General features: G+C 40.0%; 1 protein-coding gene across 2 annotated transcripts in view; it reads left to right on the top strand.

Annotated features, from left to right (window-relative positions):
• Nucleotides 1-828: 828 nt before the first annotated feature.
• appa (amyloid beta (A4) precursor protein a) overlaps nt 829-14,497 on the top strand; it is a 90,021-nt gene continuing 76,352 nt past the window's right edge. For both annotated transcript variants that reach the window (XM_048602950.1, XM_048602949.1), the window contains exons 1-2: nt 829-836; nt 1,272-1,401. In XM_048602950.1, coding sequence (XP_048458907.1) covers nt 831-836; nt 1,272-1,401 — 136 coding nt within the window. In that variant the 5' untranslated portion in view covers nt 829-830. The remainder of the gene's footprint in view (nt 837-1,271; nt 1,402-14,497) is intronic.

Genomic DNA, 14,497 nt, shown 5'->3' with positions numbered 1-14,497 from the left:
GAGTCTGAGATCCAAGGATTCTTAAGTATGTGCACAGACATTCTGAAAATTGAGGGAAGAATATTGAAATTTAGGTTGAATATTGCAAATTTTGGTTATTGAAAACTATTGAAGGGTTTGGCCATAGCATAGAAAAATGAAACAAGGTATTTTGAAAATAATTGGGAAAGGAAGTAACAACTTCAAAGATAAAATTGTAGTTGGCGTAGAAGATTCGATGTAGATCGTGAAGTTGGCAGTGGAAGCTGGATGTTTTACGGAGTCCTGTCATATATACAGAAGTGTAGAGCACGGAATTAGTATTGAATTTGTGCTCAAGTCAGGCTGAATTTGGAGTATTCTGCACAGCTTTGGTTATGCCATTACAAGGAAATAATAATGGTTTAAATTCAGTGTGTAGATTGCTAAAATGTTATCACAGAGATGAAATATATTAATAAAGATACAATAGGTTAAGCGGGGGGTGTTGACCAGTTTGAAGTCTTAAAGGATCGAATGTTATGATGAGATAAATAGTCCCTTTCACTGACTAGCAAGGTGATAATGAGGTTAAAAGTTCAAGACTAAAATCAACATTAAAAATCTCGGAGATATGTATATGTGAAACACTGCCACGGACTTTATCTCTACCACACATGGTTTTAAAAGGAAGTTAAATAATTGCATTTAAATTGGAACACGAATGGGCGAATGAGATTAGAGTAAGTTGTAGATGATAAACCAGTGAACACTTGTGTGGTTCCCCTCAATTGGAAATTTTTTGGCTGTAACTAACTCTATTTAATGAATACTGTAGTATAATTCTATTTGCACAAGCTATGGCGCTTAAGATGGAGGTTTATTTATACAGTAAACATTTTCCATTTTAAGTTCAATTTAAAATTTCTTTCTTAAATGACCTGAAACCTCATTCTAGTTATGACATTATTGAACTTAAATGCATTTTATTTTCAGTCAATTAGCCTGAATGCATATTTCTTTCCTCTAAGCCCCAGAATATAGAGTATTGTTTAGTTCTGTTGATCCTTGAAAATATGTAGCCTACCAAATCAATTTTACAGGGAAAGGTTGTCTCTGATGAATTGTGCTTCAAGGGCGAAGTTGTTTCTTGGCATGCAAAAAGCCTGTCCTGTGTCCCAAAGAATCGGTGACAATGAAAATCACATATTCAACAATTCAGAAATACGACCATCAGGACTTGAATGCAAGGTTACAGAGCTTGATACTATTACTTTTGAGATTGTTTGTAAATTGATTTTCTTCTCTCCTAGGTTTATCCTGATTTGCAGATAACAAATGTTGTTGAGGCCAACCAACCTGTGACAATCCAGAACTGGTGTAAAAAGGGCCGTAAGCAGTGTAAAGGGCACCCCCACATCGTAGTTCCTTATAGATGCTTGGGTATGTGGTGTTGCTTTTTTCTTTATTTCAAGTTATTCTTGTAATTGTTTATAAACATACATGTCTAAAATGCTCCACATTGTCAAGTAGATGTTCTCTGAAAATTAATTTATTTTCAACATCCTCTGTTCTAAGAGCTCCTCGCATAACACCCACATAGCATCCAGTCATAATGGAAGCAGAAGAGAAAATGGTACACCATTCTTTTGTTAAAATCGAGATAGAGTTCACGTCACTAGTTCTGAACTAAAATAATTGTATGAAAGCATGTTTTTTTTTCTTGAATGTAGTGCTTCCTGTAATATTCTAACATTTTTGTCAAGCTTTTTCCATTGCATTTATTTGTCATGTTTAAATTTTTGCCCTGTTATATTGATGAGGGAGTCCCTTCTCCGCAGTGAGTAGCATTGCTGCCTCTGAACTAGAGCTCTGGGTTTGAGTCCTGCTCTAGGACTTGAAAACCAAGAAAAGTGTGTTCATAATGTGGTCACACAGATTGAGTATCAACCTATAAATCTTTCAATACACTAATAGCAGGTTATAAGAGCAAAAGAGTCTCCTCGTTAGCAATATTGACATGGAGTGCTACCATTCAAGCTTCAGTTTCTGCAACAGGCTAGTGACCTGTTTCAGGAATAATTAGCCATGGAAGCAGACAAGAAACAGAAGCATGTTCCTTGTCCACCTTTTGAGCCATTAATCACAGGAAACATCGATGTCTATATTAATGAGAATCCTACAAATCTGCCATCCTAGCTTACAGTTCTTTCTTGACACTTCAAAGTGTGCCAGTCTGTTCCCAGTTCAATTTCCAGAGTGGCTATGTTGCATTTTTTGAGAAAAAGGAAAGCTGTTATGCAACCAATCATTCAACTGAGTGCCTTATTTTAGTTACATAAAGTGATTAGTACAGTTAATACAATGAAGCTAGTCCACAATTTATAAAGTTGGTCACTATAACACTGAAATCCTGAACAAGATCTGTTTTTGACCAATGATTTTTACTACAGGTAAGTTTGAAGTTACCTTAGGCTTGTCAGCACTAAGATTGGAGGAGAAGTTGAGAACTTTCTCCTTTCTCCATCTCTTATCATCAATGTCCCTGACAAGAAGCCCATTTGCCATGAGCAGCAGATAGCTCTATTCCTGTCTGTAGACCAGCTAGACTTAAAGGAATCTCCACGTGCAGGATCCCCTCCAAATAGGCATGGCTTGAAACTATTGCTTTGTTCCTTCATCGTCATTGGTCACTTCTGAATATTGGAACTCCCAAACTACACTATGTGAATAACCTTAATCACAATGACTGCAGCGGTTCAACGCTGTGGTTTACCAACCTCTTCTTAAGAGCATTTGGGGATGGGCAATAAGTTCTCAGCCCACGAACGAATTAAAAATGTACCAACTTGAGCATCTTGAAGGTTAAAAAATTTATAATTATACTAGACTAACATTATTGCAGAGTGAAACCAACCACTGCAATTTTTCTGAAGAAGGCTCCAGACCCGAAACGTCAGCTTTCCTGCTGTTCTGATGCTGCCTGGCCTGCTGTGTTTATCCAGCTCTACACCTTGTTATCTCAGACTCCAGCATCGGCAGTTCCTACTATCACCACAGTATCTAACAAGTTACTCTAATTACTAATTTGAAGTGCTTCAATATTCGATACAGACTACGGTCAACCTCCCAAAAACTTGCGTCTGTTGCATAGTTGAAAAATCTAACATTCAATTTTTTGTGTTTCAAATTCTTTTTTTGTTTAAACAATCTACATCCTAAAAGCAAAATGAGCATTCCTCTAGCTGCTATGCATCCAATCAGCCAGGGATATAAGCTCTTGAAATCCTTTTACCCAATTAGGTTTGCACAATTTCTAATTAATTTTTAAACATAACAGAACTAAATACAAGTACCTTCCCAATATGACCTACATCCTACCATAAATTATCTAGCTAGGTTGATAAATAATATACTTGGGATAAGGGTTTTGGACAGAGAAATGGGTAAATGGAAAATGATGGAATGGGATGAACTACCATCAATTCAATCAACAACATATGGCATTCAGCAAGTTTAGAATAGAATAAACACAGTATCTCTCAGATTTGCACAAAATCTCATAAATTCAGCTCAGTAAACAGCTGCATACTAACAAGTACCATGTTGAGCAATGCATCAACTTGGGCTGACCTCCCAAAGTGAAACTTGTGTGGGCTTTTAATTAGCCGAATTCAGTAAAATATTTCCAGTTGCTGATGTTGAAAGATCAATCCTATTGAAATAATGATTTATGCAACCTCCAGAAATAGAGACAGCCTGAGGATAGTTTTCTCTCTTTCAACAGAAATTGGCATTATGCCACAAGCTGCACTAGTTGTGAGCTAGGGTTTTAACCCAAGTTCGCACGTTTACTTATCACTGAATGTAAAATTTGCTACAAAACAGTCCACTCAGTTTGAAACATAACTTTTAAAATATTTTTGCTTCGAATAGCATTCCTTGATTTGTTTTTGGTAATTTGGTACAGTTTAATAGAGCTGAATGTGATCATCTCAAAAAAAAAAGAAGCATTTTAATCAGTATACTTATTGACGAGAAGCCAAACTTTAAATAACTGAGAATGATTATGTATATAAAACTATTTTCTAGTTTGCTAATATTAACATTGTGTTTTAATTAATTAAAAAGAAATTATACTCAAATTCATTATTAATGTTCCTTTCAATCTCCTTGTGTCAAAATAACTGGCATGAATTTAAGAGCAAATGGGAAGCATTTGCAGAAATTTGCAATGGTGGTTCATTCAGTTTTGGGATGTGGCCAGTGTTGTGACTGGACTGGCTTCCAACATAATATTGTGAACTATGATGATAATGGTGATAGATTTCATGAGGGCAGAGTCAGGAGAAGTGGGTGGGACACTGTAGGACTGTTCAGAACTAATAGCTGCTCAAGAAAGCAGCTTGCAAGTACCTCCACCAGGGTAATTGGGGCAGGCAATAAATGCTGGCCCAGGCAGCAATGCCCACATCCCAAGAACAAATTAAACAAAAAGAAATGAAAATTTAATGCAGAAACATGGGAAGTGATTTGTTCTTTGTTTTATTTTATTTATTCACATTTTTCACAAATCTTTAAGGTGTGCAGGAGCAGACCAGACTGGGGTATATCTGCAGAAATAAGAGGTTGGCAGGCCAGATGTGAAGGTGACTATTAAAGCAAATATAATCTTGGGATTTATAAACAATAGGGAAATTGTGAAGAACTTTGATAATACAGGAGTTTGGCCTGAAATGCTAGTCCATCCAATGCGCTTTGAAGTGAAGTCGCCATAATCGTACCAGACCATAGGGCTACTCCCTCATTAGAGAGAAACAGCTGGTGGTAGTCTAACCTGAGGGTTGCCATGTCTCATAGCTCAAGGTTGAGAAGGATAGTCCTTGGTGGTAACCTCGGGCAGTGTGGGAATTGAACCCACGCTATTGGTATTAATCTGTGTCGCAAACCAGCCATCCATCCAACTGTGCTTGCTTGAGGGAGCTGTAAATATCTACAAGAATGCTGTTCACCCCTGAAGGTAGTTACATCGCTAGAATGGATAAGTTTCTATGGTACTCCTTTAAAGCACAAAGTGATTTGAGTTTTGGAAGGAATTGCCTGACAGTATGGTGAAAGCAAATTCAATCATGGCTTTAAAAAGGCATTGGAAAATTTGCAGGTTCATGGGTTGAAGGTGCAGAGTCACCTAGCTGAAATTGTCTCTGCGTTAGTAGGGTCTTGATGAATGAAAATTGCCTATTTCTGTTGTATAACCATTCTCTGACACTTTTTTTTAAACTAGTGCAAAAGATCAAGAAATTTGATTTCTTTTGGATAGAATTGTATTTAAACATTCTGCAATTTTCTGCATTAAAAAATGTACAACTGTGGAAACTCCTAATCAAGATTTATAGGTTAATAGAAGTGAGAACAATGTCAGTAACTCCTGATGTATGTCCTTTTGTTAGTGATAAAAATCATTCTGCATTGCCTTATTTCCAAAACTAAAATTCTTTGGAATGAATATTTGATTTAAGTTGCTATAAGAGAGGTCACTTGTAGTTGTGGGGATAGCAAGAACTGTAGATGCTGGTGTAAGAGTCAATGCAATGTGGAGCTGGAGGAACACAGCAGGTCAGGCAGCATCAGAGGGGCAGGAGAGTCAACGTTTCAGGTCAGGACCCTTCAGGACTGGGGAAGGGGGAGGGATGGGGTGGGGGCTGGGGGAAGGGGAAGGTAAGTGGCACAGTGATAGGTGAATGCAGGTAGGGGTAGTGGAGATTGGCCAGTGGAAAGGGGGATGCAGATAGGTAGGAAAGAAAATGGACAAGTTGTGTCAGGTTAAGTAGTCGAGGATTACAGGAGAGTTGGACATGGGATGAGGCCGGGTGTGGGGAGATTTTGAAACTGATGAATTCTATGATCAGGCCATCAGGCTGTAGGCTTCTGAGATGGAATATGAGGTGTTGTTCCTCCAGTTTGTGTGTGGCGTCATTGTGGCACTGCAGGAGGCCCAGGATGGACATGTCACAGTGGAAATGGAAGTGGGAGGGGGAGTTAAAATGGTTGGCAACCAGAAGGTGGTGTTGATTATAGTGTACAGAGCGCAGATGCTCTGCGAATCAGTCACTGCGCTTGGTTTCACCGATATAGAGGAGGCCACATCGGGAGCAAAGGATACAGTGGACCAAGTAAAAACAGGAAGAACTGCGGATGCTGTAAATCAGGAATAAAAACAGAAGTTGCTGATAAAGCTCAGCAGGTCTGGCAGCATCTGTGAAGAAAAAGTCAGAGTTAACATTTCGAGTCCGGTGACTCTTCCTCAGAAGAGTCTATCAGGTTGGAGAATGTACAGGTGAACCCCTGTCGAATATGGAAAGTTTGTCTTGGGCCTTAGATGGAGGTGAGAGGGGATGTGTAAGGGCAGGTGTAGCACCTGTAGAAAGGCAGATAGAGGTGGGGAGGGAAATATCTCTTTAGTGGTAGGCTCGAATTGCAGGTGGTGGAAGACAATGCGCTGGATGTGGAGGTTGGTGGGGTGGTATGTGAGGACCGGGGAACTCTGTCCTTATTTTTGTTTTGGGGGGGAGGGGATTTGAGGGCAGAAGCATGGGAAATGCAAGAGAAGTAGTTGAGGGCATTTTCGATCAACGGGGGGGGGTGGAGTTGTGGTCCTTGAAGTAGGAGGATATCTGGAATGTCTGGGAGTGGAACACTCCATCTTGGGAGCAGATGTGGTGGAGGCGGCGGAATTGGGAGTAAGGGATCACATTCTTGCAGGAGCGTGGGTGAGAGGAGGTGATTTCACTTAGTTTTGTAGATACAATACATTCCACTTCTACCTTGGCAAACTAAAGTCTTTGCTGCCCTGGTAACAGCGATTTGTAATGTTTACTTATGCAACTTCACTCTTAAATGTTGACAAAAGGTGTGACTCTCAGTTGTGTCACAGAAAGAAATGCTTGCAGTGGGGATGTCGCATGCCCCATGTCAAAAGGTTGACCTGATTCTGCCTGCTCCACAACTGTCATTTCTCAGCTTACCCTGTACTCTTGACCCCTGACACATAGTTATTATCACGGCTGTTGGGGTTGTGAAATGCCTTCAAATTAAAGTTGTGTTGCTGGTCTTATGAGATTGGGGGAGAAACACTGGCAGAGACAGTTCTTCAACAAAAATGTCATTTAAATAATCGTTTCACCCAGGTTAGACATTGGGAAGTAGAAGGATATTATTATGCTTCTATGAGAAGTTGAAATTAATTCTCATATAGTGCTTGCTTGCTCTACACCCACTCCCCCTGTCCTCAACGCCCCCCCAAAAAAAAATTATCCAGTAGACTTCAGTACTCCCATTGTAGTGCACAAGTGTAAGTGGAACAGGGGTACAAGAAACTCAACAGCAATACTTTGGGATTGGAAGATTGTCCTCAAGCATCTATTGGTATTTTGTTTTGCACGCACTGTAGACCCAGCCCGTCAAACGTTGTCTCTCTGTTAATTCCACGGAAACATCACAGCACAGGAGGCCATTTGGCCATCAAGACTGTGTTGACTCTCTGTGGGGCAGACAAAGCTGTCACCTTACAATCCCCTCCACCATATGCAGAGGAAATTGAAAATTTATGGCTAGTCAGTCTGTCTCCACCTCCTTTAGAAACCTGCGATGCAAGCTCTCTGAACACGCGTAACTTATGAGCTCTATTTATAGGAGTGATGTATTGGAAAGACTGACAATTAATTTTCACACCATCTGTCTGCCATTTCCACTACTTGTGATATTCTGTCAACATTCACTTCCTTAGTAAACACTAATACAAAGTAATGTAAGTATTCTAGCCTTGCCCTGCATCTCTAAGTATATACCAATTTCTTTGTCTCTAATAGGACCTACTTCAACTTTTACTATCTGATTGCAATTTGTTTTGGTAGAAGATTTTTGATTTCCTTTTAATGTTAACTGCCATTCTGTTTGCAGACAGTCTCTTTGCCTCTCATTTCCTTTCTCAAATATTGCATTTGCTATGACTCTTGAAGTTTATTTTATTATTTATTCATTTGTTGTCATACCATCAGTAAAACTAGCATTTAATGTCCATCCTTTGCCTTTGAGGAGGTGCTGTGAGCAACAATGATGATCCTTATGCTTTGAGAGAAGCCTTGTCTTTTTCGCAAGATGTTACTTGACTGGACAGCTTCATGTGGCTGAATGGCTTCTTCCTGTTCCTGTATATTTTGTAATAAATAGTCATACTGGACTCAAAACGTTAACTGTTTTCTTGCCACGGATACTGCCAGACTAGTTGAGCTACTCTAGCAATTTATTTTTGTTTCTGGTCTTAGAAATTTGTTTTATTTAAGTTAAACTCTGGCTTCAGTTCCTGTAGAGTTGAAAACTAATTGGGATGGTGTCTGATTCCAGCCTGTTCTACCATAGTCCTGCTGCTGCAGAACACAGAATTCATGTGAGGGGAGGCAGTCAAATTTCTCTACAAGTAGACTAGTTTTTTGATTTGACAGTAAGGAGAGAAAAACAGCCCTGAAACTCTTGATGAAGCAAGCACGATAAAAAGGACTTAATCCTGAAAATAGAACAAATAGCCCAGGCATGTGAAAAAGCAATGTTTATACCAGAGGATCAAACTTTAAACAAGATATGTTAGTTGGTCAGTTGATAAGGAACTTGGAAAGCTATATTATCAGGATTGTTGTAATCAACAAGTGTGTGTGTGTGTGTGTGTGTGTGTGTGTGTGTGTGTGTGTGTGTTCATAGATATGGGTCTGTTTGCTGTTAACTGTATGCAGGGACATCTAATTAGGCTATATTAGGTTTTAAGCCAATTCGATGGGTTCAATACAGTTGAACACAGACCATAACTGCTGGCGAATATGACTTAATATAATTAAATTATTTAAGTGCCCAAGCTGTTGTCAGGAGATTTGAACTGTATTTCTGGTTAATTAATGGATTACTGGTCCAATGATGTAACTTTTCCCCTACTGTACAGAAGTGAAATTTGGCCACCACCACAAGCAATGGACCAAAACTCACCAGTTATTGTTTGAGATATTCTTTGCAAGGTGTAGCACTTTCAGTGGTTACAAAACCCCTATCTGCCTTTCATGGGGACTGCTCTCTCCATGACTCCCCTGTCCACTCCACCCTCCCACTAGCCCCACCACCCCCAGCACCTTTCCCTGCAACCGCAAAAAGTGCTTCACTTGCCCCTACACCTTCCCCCTCAACTCCATTCAAGGCACCAACAAACCTTCCACATTAGACAGAGGCTCACACCTGTCAACGTGGTCTATTGCATCCAGTGCTCCCGATGTGGCCTCCTCTACATCAGTGAGACCGCTTTGTAGAGCACCTGCACTTAGTTTGCGACAAACGACAATACCTTCCAGTCACGAACCATTTCAACTCCCCCCTCCCACTACCTGTGTGACATGTCCATCCTGGGCTTCCTCCAGTGTCACAATGACGCCACTGCAAACTGGAGGAGCAGCACTTCATATTCCACTGGGGAGCCTACAGCCCAGTAGCCTAAATGTGGATTTTACCAGTTTCAAAATCTCCCCACCCCCAGCCGCCTCCCATGACCAACCCTCCCTCTCATCCCCATCTCCTTGGCCTGACACAACCTGCCCATCATCTCTCCCACCTCACTGACCAATCCCCACCACTGCCTACCTGCATTCACCTATCATCATCCCACCTACCATCCCCAGCCCCACCCCTTCTCTCTCTTTCTCTCTTTCTTTCGTTCTTTCTTTCTTAGCGTCCTTTCCACTCCCCATTACTGAAGAAGAGACCTGACCTGAAACGTCAACTTTTCTGCTCCTCTGATGCTGCCTGGCCTGCTGTGTTGTCTCTGACTCCAGCATCTGCAGTTCTTACTATCTCTTAGTTATTGTTTGAGATGTTTTTGCATTCCTGGAATCTGGTGCTGTGGATCAGCTGACGTTCTGACAACTGCCCTTTAACTTATTTTTGGATCTGAAGCCAACAATTTAGCTACCTTTCTGCTGTCTTGCCATGTGGAATCTGTGAAATTGCCTAAAAATCTGGCTTCTGCAATGATTGGTCTTGTCAGGAGAAACTTGATCATCACTTGATTAGCTAAACATTGTTTCAAGACCTTATATTTTGCTTTATTGAAGGTGAGGATGTCCTCTGATTATTTAAGTGTCCAACCATTTAAAACGGAATGTGGCACAACTTTGATATCTATTCATTTTGAATAGCTTAGCCAGGCCCCAGGGTATTGATTTGATTTAAGTGTTTGTCCTAATGCTAAAATGGCAGCCCCCATGATCCATCTGCTTGTGTATCTGTAGTGTCATGTAGGTGCAGTTACACCCATGATGTCATGCTAGCATAATATTAAATTTTAAGTTAACAGTACATACAGCAGCAATCGTAAACAGTCTGTAAATATCTTAGCTAAGAGAGGCATCATTGAAAAGAAGGTTGATAATTGTCAGACCAAGTTGAACTGCACCTGTATAGAGGCCAGAGTCTTTTGCAATCACCAGAAGTACTGATTGGCAAGGAACTTAGACGTTTTCTGAATTTATCCAATTAGTTTAAAATTTAATTTAATTTAATTTAAAAAATCGTTGTAGTCTGGTTACTTGTTTCCTGCTGGGAATGAATTTCAGTGCAGTGGATACTACTTTTTGACACATTCAACCTCATGCCTTTCATACTCGCAAATTGCCATTCTGTAGCAAGTGGTGACATTGCCCATAAACTTAGCCTTGAATTAAAGGAGTTGACATTGAACTAAAACCTACAAGACAAATTAACGGCTAAAATTTAAAACATAAATAGAAATCTGTCCTTCAAGCATGCTCCACCATTCACTAAGATTATGACAGATTTACAACCTCACCTCCAAGTTTCTGCACTCCATATCTTTCAAATCTCATCGTACTTAAAGATAAATATATCTCTGTTTTGAATATGCTCAAACTGACATATCCACAACACTGCAGGATAGAGAATTACAAAACTTGTGAAGCATTTGAATGAAGAAATTTGTGCTCATGTAGATAGCTGACAGCTTCTTTGGAAATTGTAGCTACCAGTTTAGACTCTGAAGCAGAAAAATGTCTTCCCAGCAACTATCCTGTCAAGCCATTTAAGAATTTTTTTTATTTTTCAATTTGGTCACCTCTCATTCTTCTAAATTCAAGAAATGTAAGCCTCATCCTTGCAATCTCTCATAATGATAATCCTTCTTCCCAGAAATTAGACTAGTTCATTCTCCTGCAAAAAGTAAATTCTTCCTTGGATAAGTGGAGTGAATATGCAGATACTTCCAGAAAGGTTTCACCAAGGCAACTCCAATGGGTTTGTAATAAATGCTAACAGACCATTTGTTTTACTAATTGGATGCTGTACCTGCGTATTAACTTTTTGTTTAGATTAACAAAAGCAGAAACCCAAATGCAAGGTATTATAAAGGATCTTTAAATGTAAAAATTACTAAATTACAAATTTTATGAAATTGTACGAACATCTTTAACAGATGAAAGTGTAGAAAATGTTGTCCTTTCTACTTTGAAGCTCAAATCCTATTGCACATTAGATCCTGCTCATTTATCATCCCTATTATTACTGAGCAACAATGGGTCCTAATCCCCGAGTACCTCCAGTTTAAGCTGGTCATCTTTTCATGATCTCGTGCCTTCATCTTTTGGGTATCACCTTGCCACTTCTTCATTCTGAATCTGACTCCTTTAACTATGCTTTGCTCATTCTCTGACTTGTGTGCATTTCAGTCACCCATCTCCACAACAACCATTAGCTAGCATATCTTCGAACATCCAGGTACAGTCATAGAATTGTATAGAACAGAAACAGACCCTTCAGTCCAACTCATCCATGGTGACCAGATGAAATTCTACATTAATCTAGTCCCATTTGCCAGAATTTGGCCCATATCCCTTAAAACCCTTGCTATTCAGGTATCCATGCCCCTCATTATTTTCTAAACTTCTATAAGTTCACCCCTCATTCTTTGGCACTCTAGGGAAAATAGCCCCAACCTATTCAGCCTCTCCCTATAGCTCAAACCTTCCAACCCTGGCAACTACCTTGTAAATCTTTTCTGAACCCTTTCAAGTTTCACAACATCTTTCCAAGAGAAGGGACACCTAAACTGAATGCAGTATTCCAAAAGTGGCCTAACCAATGTCCTGTACAGCCGCAACACGATCTCCCAACTCGTATACTCTGTACTGACCAACAAAGGCAAGTGTATGAATTGCCTCCTTCACTAATCTGTCTATCCGCAGCTTCACTCGTTATCTAGAACTCCTTTCCTAAACGCCTCCACTATTTGTCTCCATGCAATCGATGGCCACTTGATTGAGCTACCATGGAGTTGCGATGCTACAAGAACCAGCTTTCCCCACCTACTTACATGAATTGACTGTCATTGTTTGAACGTTACATCCATTTTACATGATACAAGTATATGTCTACAGCTAAAATCGAACCACTGTACAGGATTTTTGGCCTTCATTGCTGTCTCGTTGTTGAAGCAGGCCATTTGAGTGAGAACAACAAGGCTTCCTTTACATCCAGGAGATGATTCAAAGAAAGCAGAAGCTACAGGAAATCCTAACTGAGCTGATTGTTCCCATGGGAACAATGTGATATGTAGTATTGCACAGAACCCATGTATCATTTCTGGTATGTGCTTTATTTGTGTTTATTTTGGTTATTTTTGGCGGTGCTTAAGATCACTTTTGTCTTCCAATTTCCTGACATCTCATTCTATTTTTAAGTTTAACCTTCTATCTGTTCCTTTGGCAATGCTATCAGTTATTGAGGTCCATTTACTATTTAAATCTACTGTTGGCCTAGAGAAGCACATGTAGGAAATAGCACCAGTTGAAGAAATTTGAGCTCAGGTTTTGCAATTCAAGTGACGGCTGAAGTCACTGTGGTTCGGAAAGCTACAAGGATATTATGTTTAGAGAAGTGATCATGCTGCCGATTAGGAGCATGCAGCCAGTGAGGAAATAAATGCCAAATAGCACAAGATATCTCGTAGGTAGCACAGCCATCCCTTGACACTGTCTTGTTCCTACTGTTGAGGGTGATGGTTCATCAGAGAATGCTACCCACTGAGGGGAAACATCCTGTCCATATCTGCCCTGTCATGTCCTGTAAGAAGTGTGTAAGATTCAATAAGATTGCTTCACCTTGTTTAAAACTGTCAAGAATACAGGTCTGACCTTGTAAGATATTTGTGTTGATACAGAGATTTGTCTTTTGAGCCTTCACTGACTTGGTAGGTACATCCTAGCTAATTGGAAAATTGAGTGAATTAATAAGTGATAGAATAATGTCTTAGGAGGAAAGGCTTTTGATTTCTGGTGCAGGTGGAACCTGTACAAATTGACAGGTTACACAATAGCAGGACTGGGATTAATATCCTTGTAGGCATATTTGCTAGTGTTCTCAGGTAGGGTCTAAATTACCTTGAGGGGAATGAGAACCTATGAGGTCATTCAGATAGAGAAAAAGCAGCTGGTTATGGGAAGTGGCAAAGTTGTAAATTCATATGAAAATCCCAGCATCAAATAGAGACAAAACATGGAATGACATGATGAAGGCAGAATTGAAGGCTATCTAACTGAATGCACATAGCATAGACAAGTTATGTGACTTGATTGCACAAGTAGAATAAAATGGTTGTAATAATTGCCATTGCAGAGATGTGGCTGCATATGGACAAAGGCTGAGAACTGAATGTTCAAGGATATTTGATATTTGATATTTGATAAAGATTGACTAAAAGGAAAAGAGGGTGTGGTAAAGCCGATAAGAGATGGTGTCACTACATTAGTGAGGGAGGACCTTCAATCAGAAAAAGTTAAATGTTAAGTTGAAGTTAAGAAACACCATAGGAAGCCACTAAGAATTGTTTATAGGCCATCAAACATAAGAACTAGGAGCAGGAGTAGGCCATCCGGCCGCTCGAGCCTGCCCGCCATTCCATAAGATCATGGCTGATCTTTTTGAGACTCAGCTCCACTTACCCGCCCACAAACCATAACCCCTAATTCCTTTACTGTTCAAAAATTTATCTAGCCTTGCCTTAAACGCATTCAGCGAGATAGCTTCAACCGCTTCACTGGGCAAGGAATTCCACAGATTTCCTTTGGGTGAAGAAGTTTCTCCTGACCTCAGTCCTACATCTGCTTCCCTTTATTTTGAGGCTATGCCCCCGAGATCAACCGAGTGAATCTCCTCTGCGCCCCCTCGAGTGCTAGTATATCCCTTCTCAACTAAGGAGACCAAAACTGCGTACAGTACTCCAGGTGTGGCCTCACCAGGACCCTATACAGCTGCAACATAGCCTCCCTGTTTTTAAACTCCGTCCCTCTAGCAATGGCAGACAAAATTCCATTTGCCTTTTTAATTACCTGCTGCACCTGCAATCCTACTTTTAGCAATTCATGCACAAGGACACCCAAGTCCCACTGCACAACAGTGTGCTGCAATTTTTTTACCATTTAAAACATAGTCCATTTTC

The sequence above is a fragment of the Rhincodon typus genome, chromosome 11, assembly GCF_021869965.1.
Source record: "Rhincodon typus isolate 14 chromosome 11, sRhiTyp1.1, whole genome shotgun sequence".
NCBI lineage: Eukaryota > Metazoa > Chordata > Chondrichthyes > Orectolobiformes > Rhincodontidae > Rhincodon > Rhincodon typus.
This window is presented reverse-complemented; position numbering and strand designations above follow the sequence as displayed.